This window comes from Ciconia boyciana, chromosome 3, assembly GCF_034638445.1.
Source record: "Ciconia boyciana chromosome 3, ASM3463844v1, whole genome shotgun sequence".
Taxonomy (NCBI): domain Eukaryota; kingdom Metazoa; phylum Chordata; class Aves; order Ciconiiformes; family Ciconiidae; genus Ciconia; species Ciconia boyciana.
This window is the reverse complement of record NC_132936.1, coordinates 119,860,131-119,884,527: the sequence shown is the minus strand read 5'-3', so window position 1 is coordinate 119,884,527 and position 24,397 is coordinate 119,860,131. Positions and strand designations below refer to the sequence as shown.

General features: G+C 36.3%; 1 protein-coding gene across 3 annotated transcripts in view; it reads right to left on the bottom strand.

Moving 5' to 3' along the window:
• The window catches only part of KIF16B (kinesin family member 16B), a 147,783-nt gene that overhangs the window by 45,250 nt on the left and 78,136 nt on the right, over positions 1–24,397 (bottom strand). For 2 of the 3 annotated variants that reach the window (XM_072857417.1, XM_072857420.1), the window contains 6 exons: positions 22,106–22,159; positions 19,155–20,510; positions 15,556–15,714; positions 14,599–14,704; positions 14,016–14,066; positions 6,669–6,791 (listed from right to left, as the gene is read on the bottom strand). In XM_072857417.1, coding sequence (XP_072713518.1) covers positions 6,669–6,791; positions 14,016–14,066; positions 14,599–14,704; positions 15,556–15,714; positions 19,155–20,510; positions 22,106–22,159 — 1,849 coding nt within the window. Of the gene's footprint in view, positions 1–6,668; positions 6,792–14,015; positions 14,067–14,598; positions 14,705–15,555; positions 15,715–19,154; positions 20,511–22,105; positions 22,160–22,512; positions 22,546–24,397 lie in introns of all 3 variants that reach the window. The other variant, XM_072857419.1, reaches the window with a different exon arrangement.

Here is a 24,397-nt window from a genome sequence, read left to right as displayed (position 1 = left end):
TGCTGGCTTTCAGTAGAAGATATTTCTTTAAAACACTCCTGGCCCATGTCATCAATATGTTGATGAACATCCCATTTATACAGGAAGTTTCATTAAAATCAACAGAATTACTCCTGTGAATATAGCGCATAGCAATAGGAGCGAAGGGGGAGGGCAAGCCAACCCTACCATCAGTTATTCACGAAATCCTCACTGAAACTGAGAAACCAACAAAAATTTCAAGGAAATAAAATTTTTCACTGCCTGAAATTAGGTGAAATGAAAGAAATTTGTAAGTGGGTCATAAAAGTGCTATGACTGGAGCCTTTGATTTTACATCGAAGTCTTTCTGTAGCTCTGGTGATCCAAAGCTACCAAGAAGCAACGCTGCAGGGAGAGTGGGCATTTTTCTACACCAACTAGTAGAGACTGAGAAAGCCAACTGGAATTGCCTAAACCTGAAAAGACTGTTGCTTTTTTAATCTAACAGGCCTAACATGTGATATTACCTCTGCCTAGCTATGAATTTATGCATGAAGATCAAAAATAAGCATCTTCATAAAATGCATTTCACAAAGACACAGGCTTGGCTTTTAATCCTAAAGTGACTCCTAAAATGAACAAGTAGATCCCTCGCTACTGAGCATATCAGAAGGTTACAGTGACAGAAAGTCACAACGGAGCAGGACAACGGAGGAGGAGAAAAAGAAACCAGAGCAATAAAGCCAGAGGAAACCATCCAAGCACCGTGGTTGACAACTGCTACCTCATGCTCACAACAAACTCATCTCTGGTCCACCCTTCCCCATCCCCGCTGCCTTTGCTGGTGTATACAGAATAGGGAAACTGGGGGAAATGTTTTGGAAACCAAAATTATTGTGTGTCTTGTGACATCAGGAACCAGGGTTTTTTTGTTTGGGTTTGGGTTTTTTTTTTTTTTATTTTTACCTCTATTTTTAACTGAAAGATATAAGTAAACCAAATTGGCCTTCTCAAAACTTTTCACAAATATTAAAACGCAGGTTCTTCTAGGACATCTCCACAAAGTAAAATAATTATTTCTGATAAAAGTCATCTTTCATGCCACCAATAAGCTTGACTGCTACTAGGACAGCTGCATGATGGACTACATTTCCTTAATAAAAAATTCAGGCAGTTGCCCTCCCTCACTGTATTTTTAACAGTGTCTCAAACTTTGCAAATCAGGTAAATGGATTTAACATGCATAGGCAGGCTTAACTAAAAAAAAAAAAAAATGTAACAATTCAAGAATATGCAAGTTGCACTGAATTTGATTTACCAATTAACCATTTTGTTCTGAAAAATTACTTTAAGGTAAAGGGCTTTGTGATTTCAATGTTCAAGTAAACATTAGAGTGCAACAGATAATAATAAAATAAAGATGTCACTCATTCCTGCTTTCTTTTTGCTTTAATTCTGTATTTTAGTATTTCTGACTTGGGAAATTTTGCTGTGATAATTTCATTTGTACATGATCTTTATTCAAAAGTGACCTCATTTTTCCGTAGGGTTTTCACAGAAGCATGCCTTTAGGGAAGCAATCTAGCACAAAGCATCCAGGACTCTTCTAGCTACACAGCCTGGAGAAGAGCATGTATGTCAGCTTGCCAATCGATCGCTGGCTGTGCATCTGACAGCTGGCTGGGTGACAGGGTGCTACCAAACTTCCCCAAACCAAATTGCCTGCAGCCACTTATTTATTAGCTTTCTTCTACAAAGCGTAATAAACAACTGTTTTAACCACCTCTTTGATAATACTTGTTAGAGATGGGCAGGAAGGAAAAGAGCAAAGCTGTATATCTGTGCTGCCTAAGAACTGAAGGCTTTTCTCTAGAGCATTCTCTGGTGGCTTGGCTTGACCTGACTGGGTCCCTGTCATCCTCTTCATTTACCTTCCTAATTCTTGCAATGAGACTAGCAGGTCTCAAAATTTTATTGTTGTTACTGAAAACTTTTTCTCTGTTGAGGTGAGATGCCAATCAAGGCACTCCCTCCTTCCTGTACTGCTGATATGATTGGAAAATTAATCTCAAAGCTAAACAAAAATCTTAACCAGTCCCAAAAGCTCAACAATAATGTTGTTAGGATCAAACTCCACTCATATAAACAGGAGAATTACAGTGCACCTGGCATAGCAATAGCATTTCCAGAATATGGCCTTTTATTCCTACAGCTGATCCAGCCAGTTGGGGCTGGGATTCTTTTCCCCCATCTAAAAAAGCTGTATGACAGACTATATACTCTGTAGGTATGGGACGGGGACCTATGCAGATCTCTTGAAGAGTAGCAAGTAAAGCAAATTTGGATAGCCCTTTACTTTTTACTTGTAATTTGCTAATATAGCAGTTAAAAATATTTTCTTAATTAAAAAATATATGGTTGACTAAATCTGTAAGATAGATTTTCAAAATATTCTTACCTGGGCACTTTAGCGATCCCAGACTTGCCTCAGAATTGTGGGGTTTTTTTATTCAAGTGCACCATTTGCTACGTAAAACTCAAATTTGAAAGGAGATACTACAGTCCTGTCTCCTTATCTTTTCTTCTGCATGAGGACTGACAGAAAATAACCTAACAAGACATTTTCAACTTATTTCACTGTAAAGCATGTCACTTGTTCCCCTTCTGCCCCACAGAAATAGAAGTAAAATCTTGGGGGGGAGTGGGGAAGAAATATTCCACCTGATTCGGAAGCAATCACAAAGAATAGAACCTGCCCACCTTACTTACCTGGGCTGGTTAAACTGTCTACAGTAATTATGAAAATTCATATTTCTCCAAACGGACCTTGTTGAAACTGTTCCTCACACTGTTTATGAATACAGCATCTGAAAAGCTAAAACTTGCTTAAAAATTTCTCGGAACCTATTTTATTCAGTACTGAGGGTATTAATCTGATAGACTTGAGGGAAGATTGGGCTTTTTCTTTTTTCTAACTTAGGTAGGTATGGGGCATGCATCATTTTCTTGAAGAACTACGTATCAATGAGCACTGCTTCTGCTTCACTCCAATTCTGCAATAGCTCGCTGAGCTCAGAAAGAAACTTTGACTAGAAACATGGACATTTTGAGCAGACCCACCACAGTATTTGGCTGAACAGAACTGTGACCAGACCTGGAGAAAAGCACTGCTTTGGGGTGCATCCACCTGGATGATCTTCTATACAGAGCTTGTTAGAGATGACTGAAAGGCTTTGAAACACAAGAAAAAGCCAGTTTTGAAAGAATATCAAACAGGATAAATAAAATGAGAGAAGTCAGAACAACTAAGGATAGCTGAATAAAAATGAGAAGGCTTATCTACAGCTTTCCCTCTTGCCAGAGGATCCCTTGCAGGCCTGTGCTTGATTCCGGGCTTTGCTTCCATCACCTGCTCTTGGGAGACCCTGCATGCCTTTATGTGAGCTGGAGTTCCCCATTCCCTGCTGCCTCGCTGCTCCTTCTGCCATCCATAGGTACTGTCTGTAACAGATGCCAACAGCCTTATTGATGCTAAAGCTCTTCCCACACGCTGTTTCTAGCACAGCCTTGTCTGAATATTCTGCATATCACACCACCATGAAAAGAAGAGGACAATACAGGAATAGTTTTCTGGTACTCTAATTCAGCTCTAGCATAAATATGTTTAGACCTGATTAAGTTACTACTGTTTCATCAGGTTTTAAAGACAACATATAAAATTGTCACTCAAATGGAAGGGTTTTTTTGAAATGTATCTATTCATACCAAATACTTAATAGCAGACCCACACAAACAGTTCCATGAGATCTCTTGCTGCAAAAGGAGAAGGTTCTATCTTAACTCTAATAAAGTATGGGTTTGTTTCTATTTTGAACTCTCCAATAGGTTCTCATGGGAGTCACTCAACATCTTAAAGCAGGATCTGTATCCAGCAGAAGAACCTGAGCAGACAAACCATCTTGTGGCCCATTCCCAAAGGTTATGTATGTCTAGATGGACAAGATGCTGAACCTGCACTGAAAGAAAATATTTTTGGATGATATGTTAGCATTGAAAGACTTATGAACTGACTGTGATGCTGCCAAGAAAAGTGGAACTCACTCTCTCTTTTGGCATATAAAGGAAATAATCTTTACTATTACATGTCACAAGAAGAAATTCATGTATTTGTTACATATAGAAATTTATTATATTTGTTCCTCTATACAGCAATATGCCAGCATTTAACTACAAACACAATGACTAGAAACATCTGCTGAAGAAAATACTTCTGAGATACCTAGGATTCAAAGGTTTGGGGACTGTCTTACAATTCAACTCAATCATCCCTTGTCCCTTTGAAATCTGACAAAGTGCTGTTACATGCGGATAGGTCAGCTACCCATTTTCCCCAAGAGCAAGAGGAACCTTGGTGAAGAAAGCTTATTTGGGAACTAGCAAAGGAAATGAGATCAACAACGCCCCAGCCCTTCCCCAAGACTGACACATATTCTGATATGCGATCACCTGAAAATAAACTTAAGCAAAGTAAAGTAAGGCTGAAATAAGGAACTTCAAGAATAAGAGATTTCAACAACTGACATTGTATCCTGACCCATCAAGAAGGGATGAAATAAACAGGTACACGTTCTCAGCTCCCTGCCCTGTATTCCTGCTTTCCTGATTTTTAAGGCAAATAAATCACTATATCATGTATTCTGCTTTCCCATAGAATAAAAGTAACAGCAGCTGAAGATTAATACATATCAAAGTAGAGCTGGGAACTCTGCAGGGGAAAGGTTTAAAATAAAAAAGTTTGTGGAAGGTCTGTGGATTGTAGCTTGGAGCCAAATCCTGAGCACAGCAAAGGCAGCCCACTATGACATACACAGACCTGGAAGCAAAGGAAAAAGCATAAACAGTTGACCGATTTGTGTAAGGGAATGACCATAAGAAATATCCCAGACTGCCAAACTAAGGTGCATAGGAGCTTCGGTAGAAATATTTAGTGCTCTAAGGAAGTTGACAGCAATGGAATACAATTATTAAAGTGTTAGCCCATTCCCTACCCCATATATCATCCACTTCTTTGCTTTGAACTTCATCAAAGCAGTTATTTAAGCAGCAGTTTCTTTCAGAGGCAGCCTAGAAATGGCACAGGAGAGAGAGAGAAAAGATGGTATGACAGAAAAGAATAGCCATTTCATATACACTGCTCTTAGCCAGAGCACCCTGTTCTTTCCCGGTTACAAATTCCACCCCCTTCCAACATTTTTCTTCTCTTACTTTTCCTTCCAGGTAAGTCCAAGTCCTCCTGCACATACTCTTTAACTGTTCCTTCATCCTAAGATCTTGCAGATGCTTACATGGATTTTAGGGATGAAGGGAGAATACTTGGACAACTTACTAAAAAGTGAAAGTACCTTTTTACTGTATTTACCTTCACTAACCATTACCCAGTTTAGTAAATCCCGTGTGCTGAAAATAGTTGGTGGCTAGAACAGTTCTTGGGGAAGTTTTGTATGCACTTACTCTTCTCTCAGCATCTCTTTGGCTTTGGGCTTTCTCTGGTGCCAGGAAATTCAGAGTTCAAAAGGCAAAAGCAAGTATTCCATCCACAAATTGTGCAGTATGTTTTGAAATGAAAATTTAATTAGCTCAAACAGAGCTAAGAGTGCCCATCTTGTAAAAGCCTTTGCAAAAGGGAATGTGAGCATAGTTCAAAAATGGTCCTGCACACCGTGAGGGCAGGTCACTCCTCCAACTTAAACCAGCTAATGAAGCATCTGGCAGTACGGTCAGTGAAGGCGGCTGCCAATTCTGTCTCTGATGCCATGTACATCACTTATCCTACATGTCCGCATGCACTGAGAGCACATTTCCAATTAGACTTCACATCTTGCTTGAAAAAACACTGGCTTAGTACCAGAGGAAACATAATGAATATGCATTTTTTTCCAGCATTTCTGCACAGAAGATCAACTGAGGAAGCCACTAGAATGGAGGGAAGCAGACAACACTTTGGAGAAGCAAGACCTTGGAAAAGCAGGGTGGGAAAAATCAGAACCAACAGAGCGAGCCAGAAAGGAATCAAGCCTTTGTTGTGGACATGTGCAAAACACTTTAATTATGCTTTCATTATTACAGGTAAATATTTCAAGTCTGATTATTTTCTACACTTGACACTCGCATCTCAATAAAGGGCTTTCCTATAACCAATATGCATTTAATCCTCATCTCTGCAACACCTTCAACTGAATTATTTGACACTGGATCTGGAACTGCTCACCCCAAGAGTCTGACCATCAACCTCCTGTGTCCAATCGATCCACTTGGAAAATACCTATCTTTATAGCGTCCTGTATTGTGCATGCCTTCTCACAACCTCTCTTATTTAGCAGTACTGAGGCCACTTAGACAACGGAAAGAGACAACCAAAAATTGCAGTTAAAGGAAACAAAAACTACATTTCATTGGGATTAGTAAAGTGATTTCTGGAATCTGCAGATTCTCAGGTGCATTCTGAGTTGCCATTTCCATCCTTGCTAACTGTGATGCTGTCATCGTGAACACTGACGGCTGGATAGAGCAAACTAAGAACTATTTGGTTTTAAACAAAAGGCATTTTTCTATTATTATTGCTACTATCATGCTACTGTTGTACAAATGCAAGCAACATGTGTACAGGGAACCCAAACATTAAGGAGAAGCAGCTGAAAAGCACTTACCTTTATTTCAAACTCATAGTGTTCATCCTTTCCCTGCCCACACAGGACATAGCGTGGAATACTAATTTTAACTGGGTCCTTTAGGTCGGCTGGATTTGCTCCCAGAGAACGACAGACCATCCGCTTTCATGTGCGTACCAAATAGGGAGAACAAAGGAAAACCAAAATCACTACATAAGGAAAAAAAGAAAAGAACTTCACTAAAAAGGAGAAAATGTTCTTGGCCAGAAGAGCAGGGAAAGAGAGCATGGAGGAGGCAGAAATTATTACAAAAATGAAGGAATTACTTGAAAGCAAAGTGGATCTCCTTTTATAAGCAAGCCCTAGCATTTTGTTATGGATTAAAAAATTGAGGTGAAGTGTCTTCAAAAATATTGCTTATTCTTTGAAAAGGCATTTTCAGCTTAGATATCAAAAACAAGGGAAAGCAGAAGACTTTGTATTAACCCTCTTTGAAAAGAAATAAATATATGAATCAAGCCTTCACAGCCAGCCATATTTTTTGTATGTCTTTATATAACAAACGTGTTTACAATATCATGCAAAGCTGCAGGGGATCGAGGCTATTCAGAAATTGCCTAGATCTTAGACTTTTAAATCCAAATTCATTTTATAATTAAATAAGGTATACATAACGTAGCAATCCATTGTCAGAACAGTTTCCTACTATTTTCTTTAAATCATATCTAATTAACAGAAAACTCAACTATAATAAATTTTCATGGTCTTGACAAAAAAGTCTAAAAAGGGATTTGTAATGAGGGCACATTCCTCTGACTAACAGCCAGATGGAATCTGTAACTCTGAAGTTATGTCAAAAAAAATATATTTTTGCAACTGAAAAGATTGTTTTGCAGTGAGTGTGTCCAAAAGTAGCATAAGTATTTACATTGAACAAGTACAGAAACTGCCTTTTAGGAAGTCCTCCATTTTCTCAATTGAACATGTTTGGTCTGAAAAGCTTAATGAACTTGTACTTAAAAAATAGCAGCACCATGAAAAGTATAAGTTAATAACCAAAAAGACTGAAAAACTATCACTTTAAAGTTATGAACATGTTGTATGTTTGTATTTAGTGATGTTATCCATCACTTAGATAGATACTGTATTCTCAACATTCATTTTCAATGCCTTAGCAACTACCACGAGACATGTCGCTTAGCCAAAATTCTTCAGTCTTGACCAACACTATCCCCACACGTGAACGTGGCTCACACTTCTGCTCATTGACACTTGGTCTCTCTGTAGCAACTCTTGGTGACTCCCAGTACACGTGATACTGCGTAGGAGCTGAAGAACAGTTTGAAACTCATTCATAAATGCCTTTCTGAATGCTGTTTGTTACAGACAGCTTTCTGGCATCATCACCTGGCTATCGCGAAGGGGAGGCTGTTATTTCATCACTAGTCAATTATAAATGCCAATGTCATTTCCCTTAACGTTAGCATTAAGAGTAGTGAAAAAGAAAATATAGAGAAAGTTAATTTTAGTTCCAATTAACTGACTTTATCTAGGTGTTTTCCACAAACTTCTTTTTTTAGTGAAAATACAAAAAAGTTTGCATCGGAATGGAAAAATACTTTTAGTGACTTTTGTTTACACAACAAATATTTTCTCCTCTCCATTTTGCCTTTCCTTCACTTCTCCCCAAGTTTCTGGCTTTTCAACTAAAACTCATTTCTGAAGCGTAGAAATGTAAGCAATTCTTTCCTTGGGGGAAAGAGGAGTTCATTGCCTTGACAACAATATAATCTAGTTTTAAAACAACAATAAAACTATAAAGTCACTCTTAAAGCCACCTCTGTCAACACGTAATTTATTGGCAGTCATTTTCAGAGAACTATTACAAACAGCTAATAGTCAGAGAGGAAAATAATCTCAGACACAAACTATTGGGAAAAACACACCCTAATACATTAAATAATGCTTTGACAGTGATAAACATCTACCATTATGTTATGTTTCACTTACAGTAGAATAAAAGATATTGCTGTGAAGTCATTTTTTCATAAAAGTGCAGAATAGTCATTGAGTTAGATTTGAAAACAAACACAAAAGAGGAAAACCATGTTATCTGGAACACATTGAACTTTGGGGTATAATCTGAAAAGGAATTAATTGCAGAAATTGTTGTCATTTAACAGCCATGATTAAGACAGTCCTCCCAGATAGTACCACTCAATGTTAACTTTTCATCCAGGCTCAGAAGAAATGCCTTGGTTTTGTCAATGAGGGAGCCACTCTTGAACTGGACTGACACGAGGTTACGCTCCAACTCGTAACTACTCTGTCTACTCCATGTTCTGTGAGATATTTGTGTATACTTTTTTTGTCAAAAACAAAAACCATACCTCAAAATAATGTGACACATTTTGCTCATCTTTGGACTTCCTTAAGGTAGTAGAAAGTTTTGTTATGATAAGAAAAACATAATCCTCTATCCAAACCAGCATTCATGCTTCCAGACACAACTTCCCCATCCAATGCAAGTTATTTCTTTTTAAATCCCACGTGAATTACATTATCCTGTCTTAACATATGGTAAGAACAAATGGGAAATGTTCTTATACTAGTAGAGAGACTGAAGTCTAACTCTGTCTAGTAGAAAATTGCACCTCTACTGGCAATATGCTTACAGAATTTAGAATTTCAGATTAGATACCACTGTTTTTTCTGCCAAGGACCATCTTCCTCAAACTAGGCAGATGGCACATTCAAGCAACAGGATTTAAAAGGTATTCAGCTCCCTTTACAAGGGAAGAAACAAAAGATGGGAGACAACAGCTTATTTATTATTTGAACATCTGACAGGGGTTACAGGTAAAGAATAACCTTGTACTAAGCTAAAGGCAAGCCTGGACTAATAAAAAACTTTCACTGATGTTCAATAGTTCCATTTTTTCTTGGAATGTAATATTAAAGAGAGTGTAAGAGATGCAATCTCACAGCATCACCAACCCCATTAGGAAGCAAGCAGAAAAAGGGGCGCATTACATGCAGGGAGCTCTAGGGATAAATTTACTCCATCCGTCAGGCAGTATCCCCAGTTGCTAACTATCCATTTAACAGCATGAGATGATAAACAGATGATAAACCCCAAAACCTTTGTCTTACCACAGGTATAGTACCATAACCAGAGGTCAAAATGCTATTTAAAGTACAACCAACGTCTATTTACACCTTTTAACCAGGTTCATTTTCACATCACATTTTCCTTAAACACTCACATCAAAGGAATATAAAGACTTATTCTATTGCGGGGGAGTACAAGTTCACTATTTGGACAAAATAAATAGGAATTACTTAAGAAAGCCATGCATTGCTTCCCTGCAAGAAAAGGAGGGGAGGAGGAAATCTAAAAAGAGTATTGGATGTTCTCTGCATTTTTCTTGTTCTGCTGCACTGCTCCCATGTAGTCTACACTCTCTTGGCTCCAGGCAAAGGGGGCAAACCCAGGGGAAGAGAGATATGGTAAATCCATCAATTCCTGGTAACTCAGCCAACACGCTTAGAATAAGCCAAACACAACTCCTTTTGCGCTTGTGACAAACTTTAATGCAAGAATGCAATAATCCTTCATGCAAAACTTCGAAGCAGAAGAGAATTGTCAATGCTATTCTTCCCAAAATTGCAAGTATAAAAGCTATAAACATCTTTAGCATTAAGAGCATACAGTGAATGTACCATAGGAACCTAAATACACCTTACAGTTCAGACAAAAAAAATATTGCAGATGTTTTGAAATATTGAGATCAAGGGCATGAAACAGATGAGAAATATGAAAAACAAAGACACTCAGAAAGATTAAGGAAAAGGCAATCCAGGAGGAATGGAGAAGACATTAACGAAGAGAGATAGGAGATGGAGGGAGCCAGAAACAACAGCCAAAATGGAAATCAGAAGACAAAGTTGTAACTATAGTTTTGATCCAGCTAGTAAATAAGATAGAAACATTTCATTTCCTCACTTTCCCAAGGAAATTTACGTACAGCATATTAGAGACCCACAAAAAGTACGCACTCAAGTAATAATGATTTTTGTTAAGATGTGTGTACACACTCTATGGTATTCCCTTACGAGCTGAAAGGACTCTTTTGCCTATTGATTTAAAAAAAAAAAAAAATTGTCAATATTCATTAGCCTCTTATTTTGAATGTATCTAAACATATTTGGATTTCAACACCTAGTCAGATGCGTAATTAGCCAAATGGCTTCTTCACTTGAACTGAATGTTAATTTCCAGATTTCCGAAGGGATATGCAAACTGCTTTGAAGAATTGATGGGATGACTGTCAGTTGAGTATTTATTTCTTTTTTACAGTATTTAGAAAAACCAATTCCTGAATCAGATCCAACCTTGCTCCTTCCAGAAAACACAAGCTCAATTTTTGTGAAATTCTCTTTGTCTGGCAAAACTACACATCGCATATCATTCAAACTGTACAACTGAAGGCTGTCAAATTGTAATCGCTGGCATGAAGCATCCAAAAAGTTAGGTGCAGGATAAAAGACATTATTTTCCCTTAAGAGACCTATATGGGTAGTTGTAAGAACTAGAGATCTATACACAGTCTGCTTACCACAGTCTATTTTCACTGTGGTATATAGCAGTACATGAACGTCACCTAATGAAGGTTTAATACTTCCCATATTTTCATGGAGTAAGTAAACGAGATCAGCTAATACAGTTCTGAATTTACAGGACAATCGTACTCCATTTGAAAAAACTAAGTCATTAACTTCTGATGTCCAGTCAAGCGAAATCTGCATCAAATCATCTTTCAAGAGCTGGTGATTTAAATAAACAGCATCATCCACTGTAGAAATCAAAATGGTCATTATGTCATAGCAAATTCTTTGAGTGAAGTGTTTGTTATAGGTAAATATTGTGAGTAAACCATCTTCAGCAGAACACAGAAGACTAATACTCTGTCCAGCAAAGCCAACTTGAATCTCCTTTATCGTGACGATGCGAACCTCACGAAACATTGCCAAGGAACTCTGGCAGACGTCTTGTTCGACTGATGAAACAACATACAGAACGGAGCTGAACAAAAGCAAGCAAGCAGGTTCTGGATCAGGTTTTTTGCAATTGCCAACAGCAAGCCAATATATACCTTTCAACTCCTCCATTCTAATACAAATTTGAGGTAAGGCGCAGGTCAAAAATTCCAACAGTTTTTCCAGAGAACAGACCTGAAGCTTCAAAAAGACACCAGGAAAATGCACAAATTTCTGTCTTAACACGAGACTGTTTTCCAGCTCTTCATTTTTACAACAGCATGCAAATCCTTGAGAGGGCTTTCTTGCACAAGCATTGGAGATTTCTGTGCTTACACACATCGTGATAGCCTCTTGCACAGGGGATTCAGGCTGAACAACGTTTTCAATATGAGCTTTGGCATCATCAGTAGAGTGAGACACGTCTTGATTCATATCTGACTTGAAGAATACATTTACTTGCAAGTTTCTTATAAATGGCAGCTTTTTAATTAATGATACTGCCTGTGCACATCTCTCTCTTCTGACACACAAACTTCCCAACTCCTTAATTTGTTTAGAAACCTCTGTACTGTTGAGCAGCTGACTACTGGTATCTTTGTAAAGGCAGGAAAGCTTACTGAAAAGATATCCCAAACCATAAGTGTGTTCTGGTGTCACATCAAAACAAGAAGCTATTGACTTAAAAGAAATCAAATCAGAGGCCTTTTGTGCGGGAAGCCGGGAATTACTAGACTGGTCTTCGATTGTCGGGTGCGCTGTCTTAAATGGGCTGTTTTCTTTACAAGTTATTATTTCAGAATGCACATTAGACTGAGAAAAGAAAAGGCATGATATGGTGTTAAAGCCAGCCTGCTCATTAGCACCCATTAAGGATCCTACAGGAGACAGCTGTTTCAAGTGGGAACAATCAGATTCAGTTCTTGAGCTGTCACAATCCTGAGAAGTCATTATTTTATCGTCAAAATGATTGAAATTTTCAACCTTGCAGAGCGAATAAGCCACGTTATTTAAGTCATGACTTTGTAAAGAAGTAGATAAAACATTCTGATAAGGAACATTCTTACTCTTTAAAGTGTTAATATTTTTAGAGTGAATTAAACTACTTTCAATGTCACAACGACAAGCAAAGCTCTCCTGTTCTGAATTACTCCTTTCATTCTCAAATGCCTTCTCTGATGTAAAAGGGAAGGAGATTCTTCCAGAACTGGAAAATAAATCCCACATCTCTGTATATTCCTTCTGTCTTTTATGGTCTCTTACTCCTGCGTTTTCTCCACACAACTCAGAAGCACAATTGCCATCTTTAGACATAAATGGAAAGCCATAACGTGGCTGCCACTGTTGACTTTTCTGTTAAAAATTTCAAAAGAAGAAAATAGAAATGTCTTTATAAAAACTTCTGATTTGAACATTTCTAAAACTGAGGATTGATTGTGATTAGGTTTGTACAATCATTCCAAATAGGTACAATCATTGTACAATCTCTCAAAATTAGAGAAAGAAAATGCAACAGAAATGATTGAGGTCTGATTCAGGAATGGTTGATCTTCCCAGCCCACCACTGCTTTTCCTTTGTACAGTATCCATTTCACTTGGTTTATATTTGCTTTATTTGAAAACAACAGGAAAGTCAAAGGGTAGTGCAGAAATTTATAAGCCCTTTATTTTTTTTTCCACACATGCACAAAAAAGTAATACTATCCAAGAGAGCATAAAAAGTCCAACACAGTTTAAAAATAACAGTGTAAAAGTCAAAAAAAATCCAAGTAGAGGTGTTGCAGCCCTCCTACTATTAAGGTTTAAATTCATAAAGGTATTTAGGATTTACTCACCAAGACAATTAATTAACCATGGCTCAAGCAAAAGTTAAGCAATCAAATACAGTGGTAGGGGTCTAAGCCTCAGTTTAAAAATACACGTATGAATCCATGACAGAGGCAAATTTGCTCGATGCTGCTCACTAATATTATAGGCACCCTTACAGTACTGAGTTCATTGTGAGTCAAACATGTAGTGGTATTCTGAATTCAGACAATCTCTCCTCATTAAATGCTTTTATCCTCTAAAAATCAGGAAAGGGATACTGTTCCAAATTAAGAATCATGACAAAACAAGGAAGAAACATCCACAATAACACCACACCTTTCAAATAAGGAAAAAGCTATGCCCAATCTGAAAAAAATCACTTTAATTCCAGCTGGCAAAATACATTGCTGTCTATACTAGCCGTTAATCTTGCTGTGAATTCAAAATTCTAATTATGCAGCTAAACATTAAGAAATTTAATTACAGGGCATGCCATAATTTAAGACAACCATTTCATTCTGACAAATTATGACCTACCTCATACTTCAGCTTGCGTTGAACAGTGCCATTGTTAAGCCTCTCATTATCCTAAGAACAAAAAAGGTACAGGTGATCATTAAAAACAGTGCCTTTCTTGTATAAGTTCATTTAAAAGTATTTATAGGAAGAGGCATTCTTTTAATAGCCAAAAATAACTATTTTCTATTGGTATTTATTAAACCACTGGCTTAGAAATCAATCAACCCAGTAGTTGGACGAATTAGATGACCAGTTTTCAAACGAGCATTTGTTTGCAAGTATAAACTATTACCATTCTTCTGGACAGAATTTTACCAATGTGTTTTACAGACATAAATGAAGAATTTTATTTTATCTACAAGCTTCGTATTGGCATTTACACACTCTTCCCTGCAAAAACATGGAATACACTATAAAGCAGCCACTGGGAAAAAAAGATGAGCAAAATCTAAAACTGATATCCTTGATTTACTGTTTACTTTTTTGGTAAATTGAAATTAAGTAAACATACGAAAACATGAAAACTATCAAACAACAAAACTAAATCAGTGGTTATACATGGTGCATTGAAGGTCAGGATTTCCTACCCATCTTTGCTCACCTTTAAACCTTCTGTAGACCAGGACAGGCTAACATCATTATCCTCAGCTTTATGATGAATGTTCTGGAGCCTTCTCTGCACTTCTTGTTCAATAAAGGCATTTATCCTTCAAGATATAGAAAAATTTTTTTAAAAAGTATACTCTTAGATAAAAAAAATCAAGACAGGCTAAAGGGCTCTTTGAAACGCTTATGAACTCTAAGTACTGCACAACTCTTAATTGTCAGGCTCTAATGTTAGACCAATTTTATTCCTCCTTAAGGAACATGGACTTCTGAGCAAGTGTTCATTTAACAGGCAAAGGTTAACAATTTGTTATCACAATTAGAGAACTTAATGGACCACAGGTTAAGCCACTGCTACGTGTACAGCTCTACATACAAGTGGCACTGAGGGTAAGAGAAATGAAGAAGAAATAGAAGGCTGGAATTGCATCTTTAGTCACTTAATGGTTTGCTTTTATCACTTTTGCAATATCAGCAACTCCGGCTAACAAAGGTTTGATCTTCAAACAGAATGAATGTTCCAAGAGTTGATACTAACAACTGCATGTATAAGTGTAGAAAGAACAGAGAGGAAATAGATTTTAAGTGATACCAGGCAGCTGCCCTATTAAAAAAGGCTTAAGACAATTTCATTTACTCTGTTGCTTCAAGTGTGTATAAAGCAATACCATATAGACAAGTAACTGTAAATACAAAAACAATTTAAATACATTTAAGCCTACAGTTTCACAAACCTCTATTCTAAAACAAACTGCACAGGAGCAACAGATTATCCTGTTGGTTATTTAAAGTAAACTACAACAAATTAATTTTATTTCCCAACTAGTCTTTAAGTACAATTACAGTATTTAATTACAATCCAACCCTGTCAGAACGATCTTTTAAAATATTTCTTTTCTAAAGCTATTGTTTGCATTCATATCAAAATATTGCAGAAATGCAGGTTACCTACCTATCATCAACTAGCGGAGCAGTGGGTGGCTGTGGCTTTGTTGGGCTGGTAGGGGAAGTGGTATGGGAGAGTCTCTCTTCTAATGTTCCATGATTTCCTTTCTGCCCACCATCACCCTCATATATTTTTTGCTTCAGCTGCTGAATTTCCTGGTCCAGGCTATAAAGAGATCTTAAAATGTAATTCGCTTTGTTTTACAGTTGATTCCAATAGTCCTTATGGGAAGTACTTTACTTTGGGATACATGTATGTAAGATTGGAGGTATTCATATTTATGAAGATATAAAAATTGTAATTGTTCTTTAAGCACATTTAGATAGGAGAACAGAGACAGCTCAAAAACACATTACAACAGTAGTATTAAGTTAAATAAAACAACTTCAATAACTTCCAATGCAAAAGGTATCTAACTCAGCACATTAAATATTAATTCATAAGACTTAACCTATCTGTTAGGATCACTTGAATAAATTTTCCTCATTACAGAACTCTATCAATGACCTCAGTTATTAGCTTCCAGTGTGAAGTAAATGAATAAATGGGAGGGAGGATTAAAAACTCAAAATACAGCACTAATCAAAAAAATCAAAGACAACCTAAAACAAGGATATGGCAAAACGTTATCTATAAGAAAATCTTTAAATTGTGTACTATACATATACATCTTATTTTCCTGATATTCCTTCTGTCTGTATATATATATATTTGAAAGTTTACTTATAAAATAAATACTAGATGTTTTCTTTTGTATCTACCTAATAAATCACCGTTTGAAATGGAAACCTACTCATTTTCTTTAACAAATAAATTTCATACCAGCCAGATTTATGCACAGAATAGAATATGTAAAATTGGATACCATATTTTTGAGTGAAAATGCCTGAGGCATCTAGTATAAAATAAGAAGCACTTCTTGCAATATTTATCACTTAGTCAAATTAAACTATATTATAACAAAGTAATCTGCAGAACACACTTTTCATTTGCAATGTAGTTGAGATTAGATTAGTAACACAGTAATAATCTTCCCCATTCCCATTACAACTTTTGTCTCTAAAAGTAATTGTTTTTCCAGAGGTTACTTGAAAATTAAAGAATAAAAGAAAAAAAGTTCCTGCAAAAGCAGGGAAAACTATGCAAAGTTGGGATTCTACCACTTATCCCACATTTGCACGTATCTAAATTGAAGTACAATGCTACAGCTACTTTATTCCATCCTGGAGGTTAAAACAGAAAATTAAAGAGATGATGAATGCCGAGGCTTAGGCTGGAGTAAAGCAGGCTGAATTGTTACTTCATTTTTAGAGTATTTTGCAGCACTGCCAGAAGCCATCTGTTTCTTTTGATTAGCAGCAAAACAATCTTGCATCCTGAGGGAAAGTGGATGGGAGATGGCTGATGGATATAGGAGAGTGTTTGCATCTATGGAAAATCAATTTAAGCACAAAAATCAGAATTACATTAAAGGAACAAAGCTTATCTCTTGACTTGTAAACATCCTACTATCAAAAGATATCACTTCTTATAGCTATAAACTTATCCAGCTGTGTGATGCATCCACCAGTAAGTACACTAAACTGCACCTTGCCACTTGTGAGCGATACATCCCGTTGTCGCAAAGATGACTAAAGTTGCTTTATGTTCATTCTATTGCCACAAACCTCTGCCAGTAAAGAAAAAAATGTGTATTCATTATTCCAGTATACATTAACTTCAAATTATTGTTTTGGGGGTCATCCCTGTAGGTGAAAGAATTTGAGCTAACATATTATTCAAACTGGAAAAAAACATTTTATCCAGTTATGATGGACTTACACTCATAGACCATTTCAAATGAATATTGCATTGAAACATTTTCAGAGAGCTAACACTGATCTGAACCAGAGCACATCATCATATAATGGTATCTAGATGAACAATAAGGAACATATACAATTCATATGCTTACTATAGCGCCCAAGACACTGTGTACTGTGAAGTGTAAGCTTAAACACAAGAGCAATAAGTAGCCTGAAATATTTAACATACTATCATGTATCTTAAGATTTTCTTCTGCCTCAACATTCATAAAAACATTCTGAATTGAATTATTCAGGCCCCTGGGCGATTCACTGAAAGACTTCAAAGTTTTATTTAGTTTGTGCAAGAGGACTTTAAAGTAAACAAGAAAAAAACAAGGGGGGGGAAGAGAGCTTTTCACTTCTTGGTATCTTTTCCAAACCTCAGTCTTGTAGCTGACGACATATTTTTTCTACTTATCACACAACCCAGCAATCTCTTGAGGGTTAAGCTGTCTATTTTTGTGGAGCCTCCAGTTGTTTATAGCTGACTTTAGTCAAGCGATATGCTTAGTGTAGAAAATAAGATTTTATGTTCAAGACAATTGTGGAAAATAATGGCAATATCCACAACAAAATGATAAACCAGTATTGAAAATGCTTAACACACAATGTAGCTCTAAATGTTGAAAAAGTGATGTCTACACAGAGTATAGAAAGGAACTATTCTCTTCTGATAATGGTTTAAAAGGAAAAGGACACAGAAGAGCTCTTCAATTCGGCTATAGGCAAGTTTCTTTTTTTAGGTGGTTTTCCTAATCAAGCACCTGTTTGAAGGGCTTATGAAAGAAGAGTGAGATAATTAGTGGAATATTAAAAACCAAATGACAAATGCTACCTCAAGAAAAAACACTTCATTGTTTCACCAATAATGACAGGTTTTAAAGCTCTAGTATTACCAAATCAGACAACACATTTAAAAATGGCAATTCTGCTCTTTTTCCATACTGCATGGATTAAATGCATTAATCCCAATGGATTTTTGCTCAGGCCAAAAATAAAACAAAATATTTCTTCTTCTTCTTCCACATAGAAAGATCCTTCCTTACCTGAATCACTTTTCGCTGAGCCTCCCATACTTAGGCTGAATGTTATGCTACCAGATACCACGTGTATAACTGATGACATTGCTTCTGAACCTAAAAGGGTTTGTCACCACATAGGGCTGTATTAAAGCCTCTGTATATCTTCCAATAAGCTTAAAAACCACCGTCAATTTTACATGGATATATGGCTAGTCTATTTTATTTAGCCCTGAAACCAATAACAAAAAATTCAACATTACACCTGTTTACTTTGAATACCAGAAGTGTTCAGTACATCATCAGTTAAGAGAGACAGCTGGCAGTCTACTGTAACTATCAGTCTCCAAACCTTGAACAAACATCTAGCTTGTTACCAATAAAGAAACAAAATGTTACACATCAATATTTTAAAAGTTGTTAGATGGTACATGGTTTTGTAAGGGCAGAACATAAGGTTGGCTGAGCTTTCGAAATAGGTAAAGCAATTTATTTAAGTACTGTGATGGCTAATGCAAATACTATACTGCTGAGGATGGGATAAGTATCTGAACACAACAGAAATCAAGAATCCTTTAAAAAGCAATACAGAGTTTCAATTTTGGGTAAACTACTTGAAACTCATCAAGAAACTCAAATACTGGGACACAGAAGAAGTCGCTCTCTCAACATCTAAGGTATAAAATGATTCACTTTTTCTGGATAGGCTCTAATAAATGGAAGCTACCACAACACTTACCGTTCTCGGTCTTGTTCAAGGGCTTTCTGCTCAGCTTCTAGACTAGCCTGCAGACCTGCCTGTTCACTACAGCTGTTGTTCAAGGTGGCAAGCTTCTGTTTCTGCTCTTCAATTTCAAAGTCTATTGTCGAACGACGTTGCAAAGCAGAGTGCCTCCTTTCTAACTTAGCAACAGCTTGCTCCAGCGCCTCTCTCTGCTGTTTTTCCCTTGATTCAAGGATTTCTTTTTCCTTTTTCCGAACCTTTTCTTCCTGACGAGCTACATTGGCTGTGAATTCAAAGGTTTCCTGAAGCTGCTGCAGCTGATTTGTGCTAGCTCTATACTGGGCAAGCTGTTCTTCTTTTTCTTCTATTTCTTTCTCTATTTGATAGAGAGTATTATCTAACCCTAACAAGCCCCTGTCAAGGACTTCAGAAGCTCTTTGTTTTTCTTCCAGCAGAGCTGGCAAATGATTACTCTTCAGGTACTCAAGCTGGCGTAGTTTAGATTGGAGCCTGTACTCTGCTGGCTTTACCTTGTCAACTTCTTCAGCCTTGAGTACAGCATCCACAAAGTTTTCATCATCTCTCTTGATATTTAGATGTTCTTCACGTGCAAATTTTAAGTGTTCCAGAGCTCTTTTTTCATCTGCTATTTCCTTTTCGAGGTGATCCATTTGTTGAACTAAATCTTTTGCCAAAATAGTCAACTGTTCCAGTTGTTTCCTTTTAAACTCAACGAAATCATGCTGTGCTTTTTCTAATTCTTCGCAGTTTTCATCACCTTCAGATCGGGCTTCCTTGACTTTCAAAAGAGATTCTCTAATATTTTCAAGGTCTCTTTTCTCTTCTTCAACTCTTTGTACATCCCCTCTCTTCAGGAGCTCTATCATGACCTGCTTCTCTCGAAGCTGTTCTTCTAGATGTGCCACCAGCATCACCTGCTCCCTTTCTTGTTCTTCAAGTCTCTTTTTTTCTGATTCCAGCTTAATATACTGTTCATCTTTTTCCTTTTTAAGTTTTTCTAGTTCACGGAAAATCTGCATTTTCTCTGCTTTTTCATTATGATTAAGTTCTTGTAGTCGCTGCAACTCCTCTTTGACCCGGGCAAAAATTTCTTCCTGCTGCTTTTTCTTTTGAAGCTCTATCTCCTGTTGTTCCCGTAGTCTCTCTTCTTCAAATTTTTCTTTTTCAGCCAGCAAATCCTTTAACCTGCTCTCAATGTGCACACTTCTCCGTTTCAGACTCTCTTCCTGTTTTCGAATTTGCAGCTGTACTATTTCTGTCTCTTTGCGCTGTGACTCTACTTCTTGCTGCATTCTTACAAGTTCTGCTTTGTCAGATCTTTGTTTTTCTTCCATCTCTTCTATTTGTTTCCTACAGTAAAACAATTACATGCAGTATTTCAAACTTTTCTTTTTTTCCAAAAGACAACATATCCCTTAGAATTTAAAAAGGTTTGGACGAGGATTTTGCAGTATATATAAGTTTCTTTTTTTAATAGTTTTGTTTTGACACAGGTTAAGATCTTACAGTGCTTAGAAGTGACTTTACGCATGAGACAAATGGTAGAGAGATTCATTTAGTCTACTTCAACATAAAAAGTTGTGGATATATGAAGTTATAGGAAGACATGTTATATAGCACTTATGTTAGTAGAAAATTAGACTGTATTAGTTCTGTCAAATCCAATAGATAGAGCACCTCCATGCACACAGTGAAGAGTAAATATATATATTTTTATACATACATACATTCTCATATACACAAACTTGTATAAAAGGACTTGATTAGAAATTTGCCTTACCAAATTTAAGCCAACAGATTAATTAAAACAATGTCTTCTCTTTAGGTGAACCCAACTGAATTATTGATAAACAGGATTATAAGATTAGGAACAGATGTATTTGAGAGAGAAATTACTTTAAGACAAATTATTCTGTCCTGTGCAATCTCTCTTTTAAAGGTTCTAGTGCATTCCAAATGAGGACAGACTGAGACTTGAAGGTCACCATTATCCTCATAATACAATCGCCTTAATACATGTAGAGACAACCTTGCCAAGTCGGTTGGTTATTTTGTAAGAAGTTAGTCAGATAAATTAAAGCACAAGCAAAGCAACTTTGGCACAATCTGAATTCAAATCCTATCCACATAACAAAGAACGTAAATATCAATGATTCTGTTGCATCATTTTCTGATTAACATCTTCTAATGCTTCAGAGTTTCAGGGTTTTCCTGAGTTTACTTAACTTAGTCCAACTGTATAAACAGCTCTTTCAAAATGGAGCAAGCAGTCTAAAGCTGAGATGGCAGAAAGTGTCTTTCAGTTTATGAATCTAGTCAATGCTGCGATCTGCAACAAGGTTAAAGCTATTACTTCTAAAAATCTTAGCAGGTATGATGAGCCAGAAGAGTCAGCTCAGTTTGCCAGATGAGCACAATACTTTCATTTGTACTTCAAACTGATTTTGAAATAATGTTCTGATAAGTATGACTGGTATGCCCATACCAGCACTACAGTTTTATTTAAGAGAAGAAGAGTTTATAACATGAGTTTTTCCAATCAAGATTCAATCCAAAGGCAACTAAACCATAACAAAAAAGATCTGAAAAAAGAATGTAATTTGCCATCTTTTAAAATAATACCATGAAAATTAAGAGCAAGAGTAATATATTACATTTGTATAATCTGCCCTCCTCATACCTTTGTGTTTGGTATTTTCTTTGCTAAAGATCACAGTTAGCTACAATTCAGCTTGTCTATCTGTTACTAATCAATAAGAATGAACAGTTCAAGAAAATAAACAAAATCTTCATAGAAGACAAAACAAAATAAAATTATTTATATCAGGATCCTCTGGTTGCTGAGTAACACCGTGTTTCCAAATCAATGATTTAAATGAGTCTACAACAGGTATATATATATATATACACACACACACACACATAAAGACCGCAGAGAATGTTACCTTTTACTTTCTAATTTTTCAAGCTCCTCTCGTTGTTGCCTCTCAAATTCTAGCCTGATTTAAAAAAAAAAGCCACAGTAAAAAGGGTATTATTTCCTGAGTATCACAAAAAATAGGAAGAAATTATGCAATTCAGTGTCTGTTTAGAAGATTGTAACAATAGTACAAATCAAGATTTTTATAAAACTACTTTCTACAATAACAGAAAATATCTCCTTCATTAGGGTTACAAATTAGATATCATGCTGTCTGACACAAGTACAAACAGAAAAGTAAATTCATTTCTGGGGGGAAAAAAAATATTTAAAAAGTAAAGTTAAACAAGACAGGTAAATGATTAGCATAGCCTCTGCAAGTTAACTACATGCGGACATGGCAATCAATACATAGAAATTGAATTTCTCTACCTTAGACAGATCGGTCCTTTTACAGGGAAAAGACTGCCATGGGAGGCAGGGGGAAACAGAGCGATCAATTAAGAAAGGAATTGATAGAAAAAACATATTAGCAGTACAGAATATTTTAAAGTCAACAACAGTTTGTTCTATTAGAGGTTAAATTGGTTAGATTCATAGAACATTTGTCACATTACAACTCAAAAGTAAAATTTAAATAATTATTCTTTCTAAACATGTTTTTCAAATGCCAATGCTAGCTATATCAATGCTCCTCTTCTATGGTTTATTAACTTGGCCACTTCAGAGAAGGGAAAGAGCTTCAAAACTATGTTACAGCATGCTTGTAGTTCTTCCTTTTCCTCCCAATAAAAAGAAAAAACCTCAAATATTACTATGATGTAATCAGTGGGGTTGAAAAACCTCAAATTCCTGCAAAGTGCAACATTCAAGCACAGAACACAATTCAAACCCATTTATCCAAAATATTTTGAGATTTTAATGTATTTAGTTTGATAAGGGTCTGAAAAATTATGGGAGAGTATTTTATGTCATTTTTAATATCAGCTCTTATTAAAGTTGTACAGAAGTCTTTATCTTCTTTTAATTTCCTTTGAAAGATTTATGGTTTTTTAAGGAAATTTTTCAAAATAAATATTAAAAAAGCATAGAGAACCTATATATAGACTGAAATATTCAACCAAATACACAAATATCCAGTTATTTCAGGCCTGCTACAGCTTAAGGAGTTTGCAGGTTAGTGAGATAGTCCATAAACACTGAAAAAACGCAAGACTGCACCACAAGTTAACTTCAAGTATTTGACAAACTGCAGTTTAAGATATCATGGCCACAACTATGTAGACAGGTTTTTTAAAAATAAGGTATTTTTAATCTTTTTTTCTAAAAATCATACAAATGCATACAACAAAAAATAATTGCCCCTGGAAACATGCAAAAAATACACCAATAATCTAGTGTTTATAGAGCAATTTAAATGAACTTTGATTCCCACATGCTCAAGAAGCATCTTTCTAACCTCTGCAATACTGGAGAAAGACTAGTTTATCAAATTCCATTTTTCCCTATTTCTCACAAATTCATTTTAAAAAAATACCTTCTACAATGCCTAAGAGATTAGCAAATGTAGATTTTTTTTAATTTTTTTTTTTATACACAACTCCAGACATCTGGAGCCTTCATGTAAATGTCTCACCAAGAGCCCCTTTACATTTGCATTAAGACTGTCTAGGATGGGCACTTCTGGGCACTATCTCAACATTACAGCACAAGGAGAGATGACAACAACTTAGTATTTTTAATTTTATCAGAATTTCTGTAGCAGCAATGCAAAATCCACGAAGTTATGCAAAGAGAACAAAAAGCAATCTTAAGGGACCTTCAGAAAGCAAAAGCTTAATTTAATGGTTACCATGCACTCCCCCCCTTCCCCCCATCCTTTTTTTTTAAGCTATACCTCAAAAGCCCTCGCTTTGGCTACGGTCTACCTCTGGAATTCATAGCTGTTAGTTATCACTTCTTACCTAGGACTTGGCTGACAAACACCACTATATTCATCATTGCTTCAGTCCAAAATAATATAGACCCTGGGGAACATAGCTCTGGTCTGCGGAAATGCAGATGTCCGTTGGGTGCTGTCAGATGTAGACCATCTTTGCTTAGACAGCTGGCAAAGATGATTTACAAGTATCCCCATGCCTGGTTAAGCCATAATGAAGTAAAATGTTTCAGATCAGCTAACATAATGTGCAAAACCCAGAGCAAAACTCTTTTGATATTTTGACTGTCCTATAAAACATGTAATTTGGCAAACATTTTTATATACTCATAAAAATGGTAACCAGCTTTTCACTGAGATCTGATACAAGGAAAATGA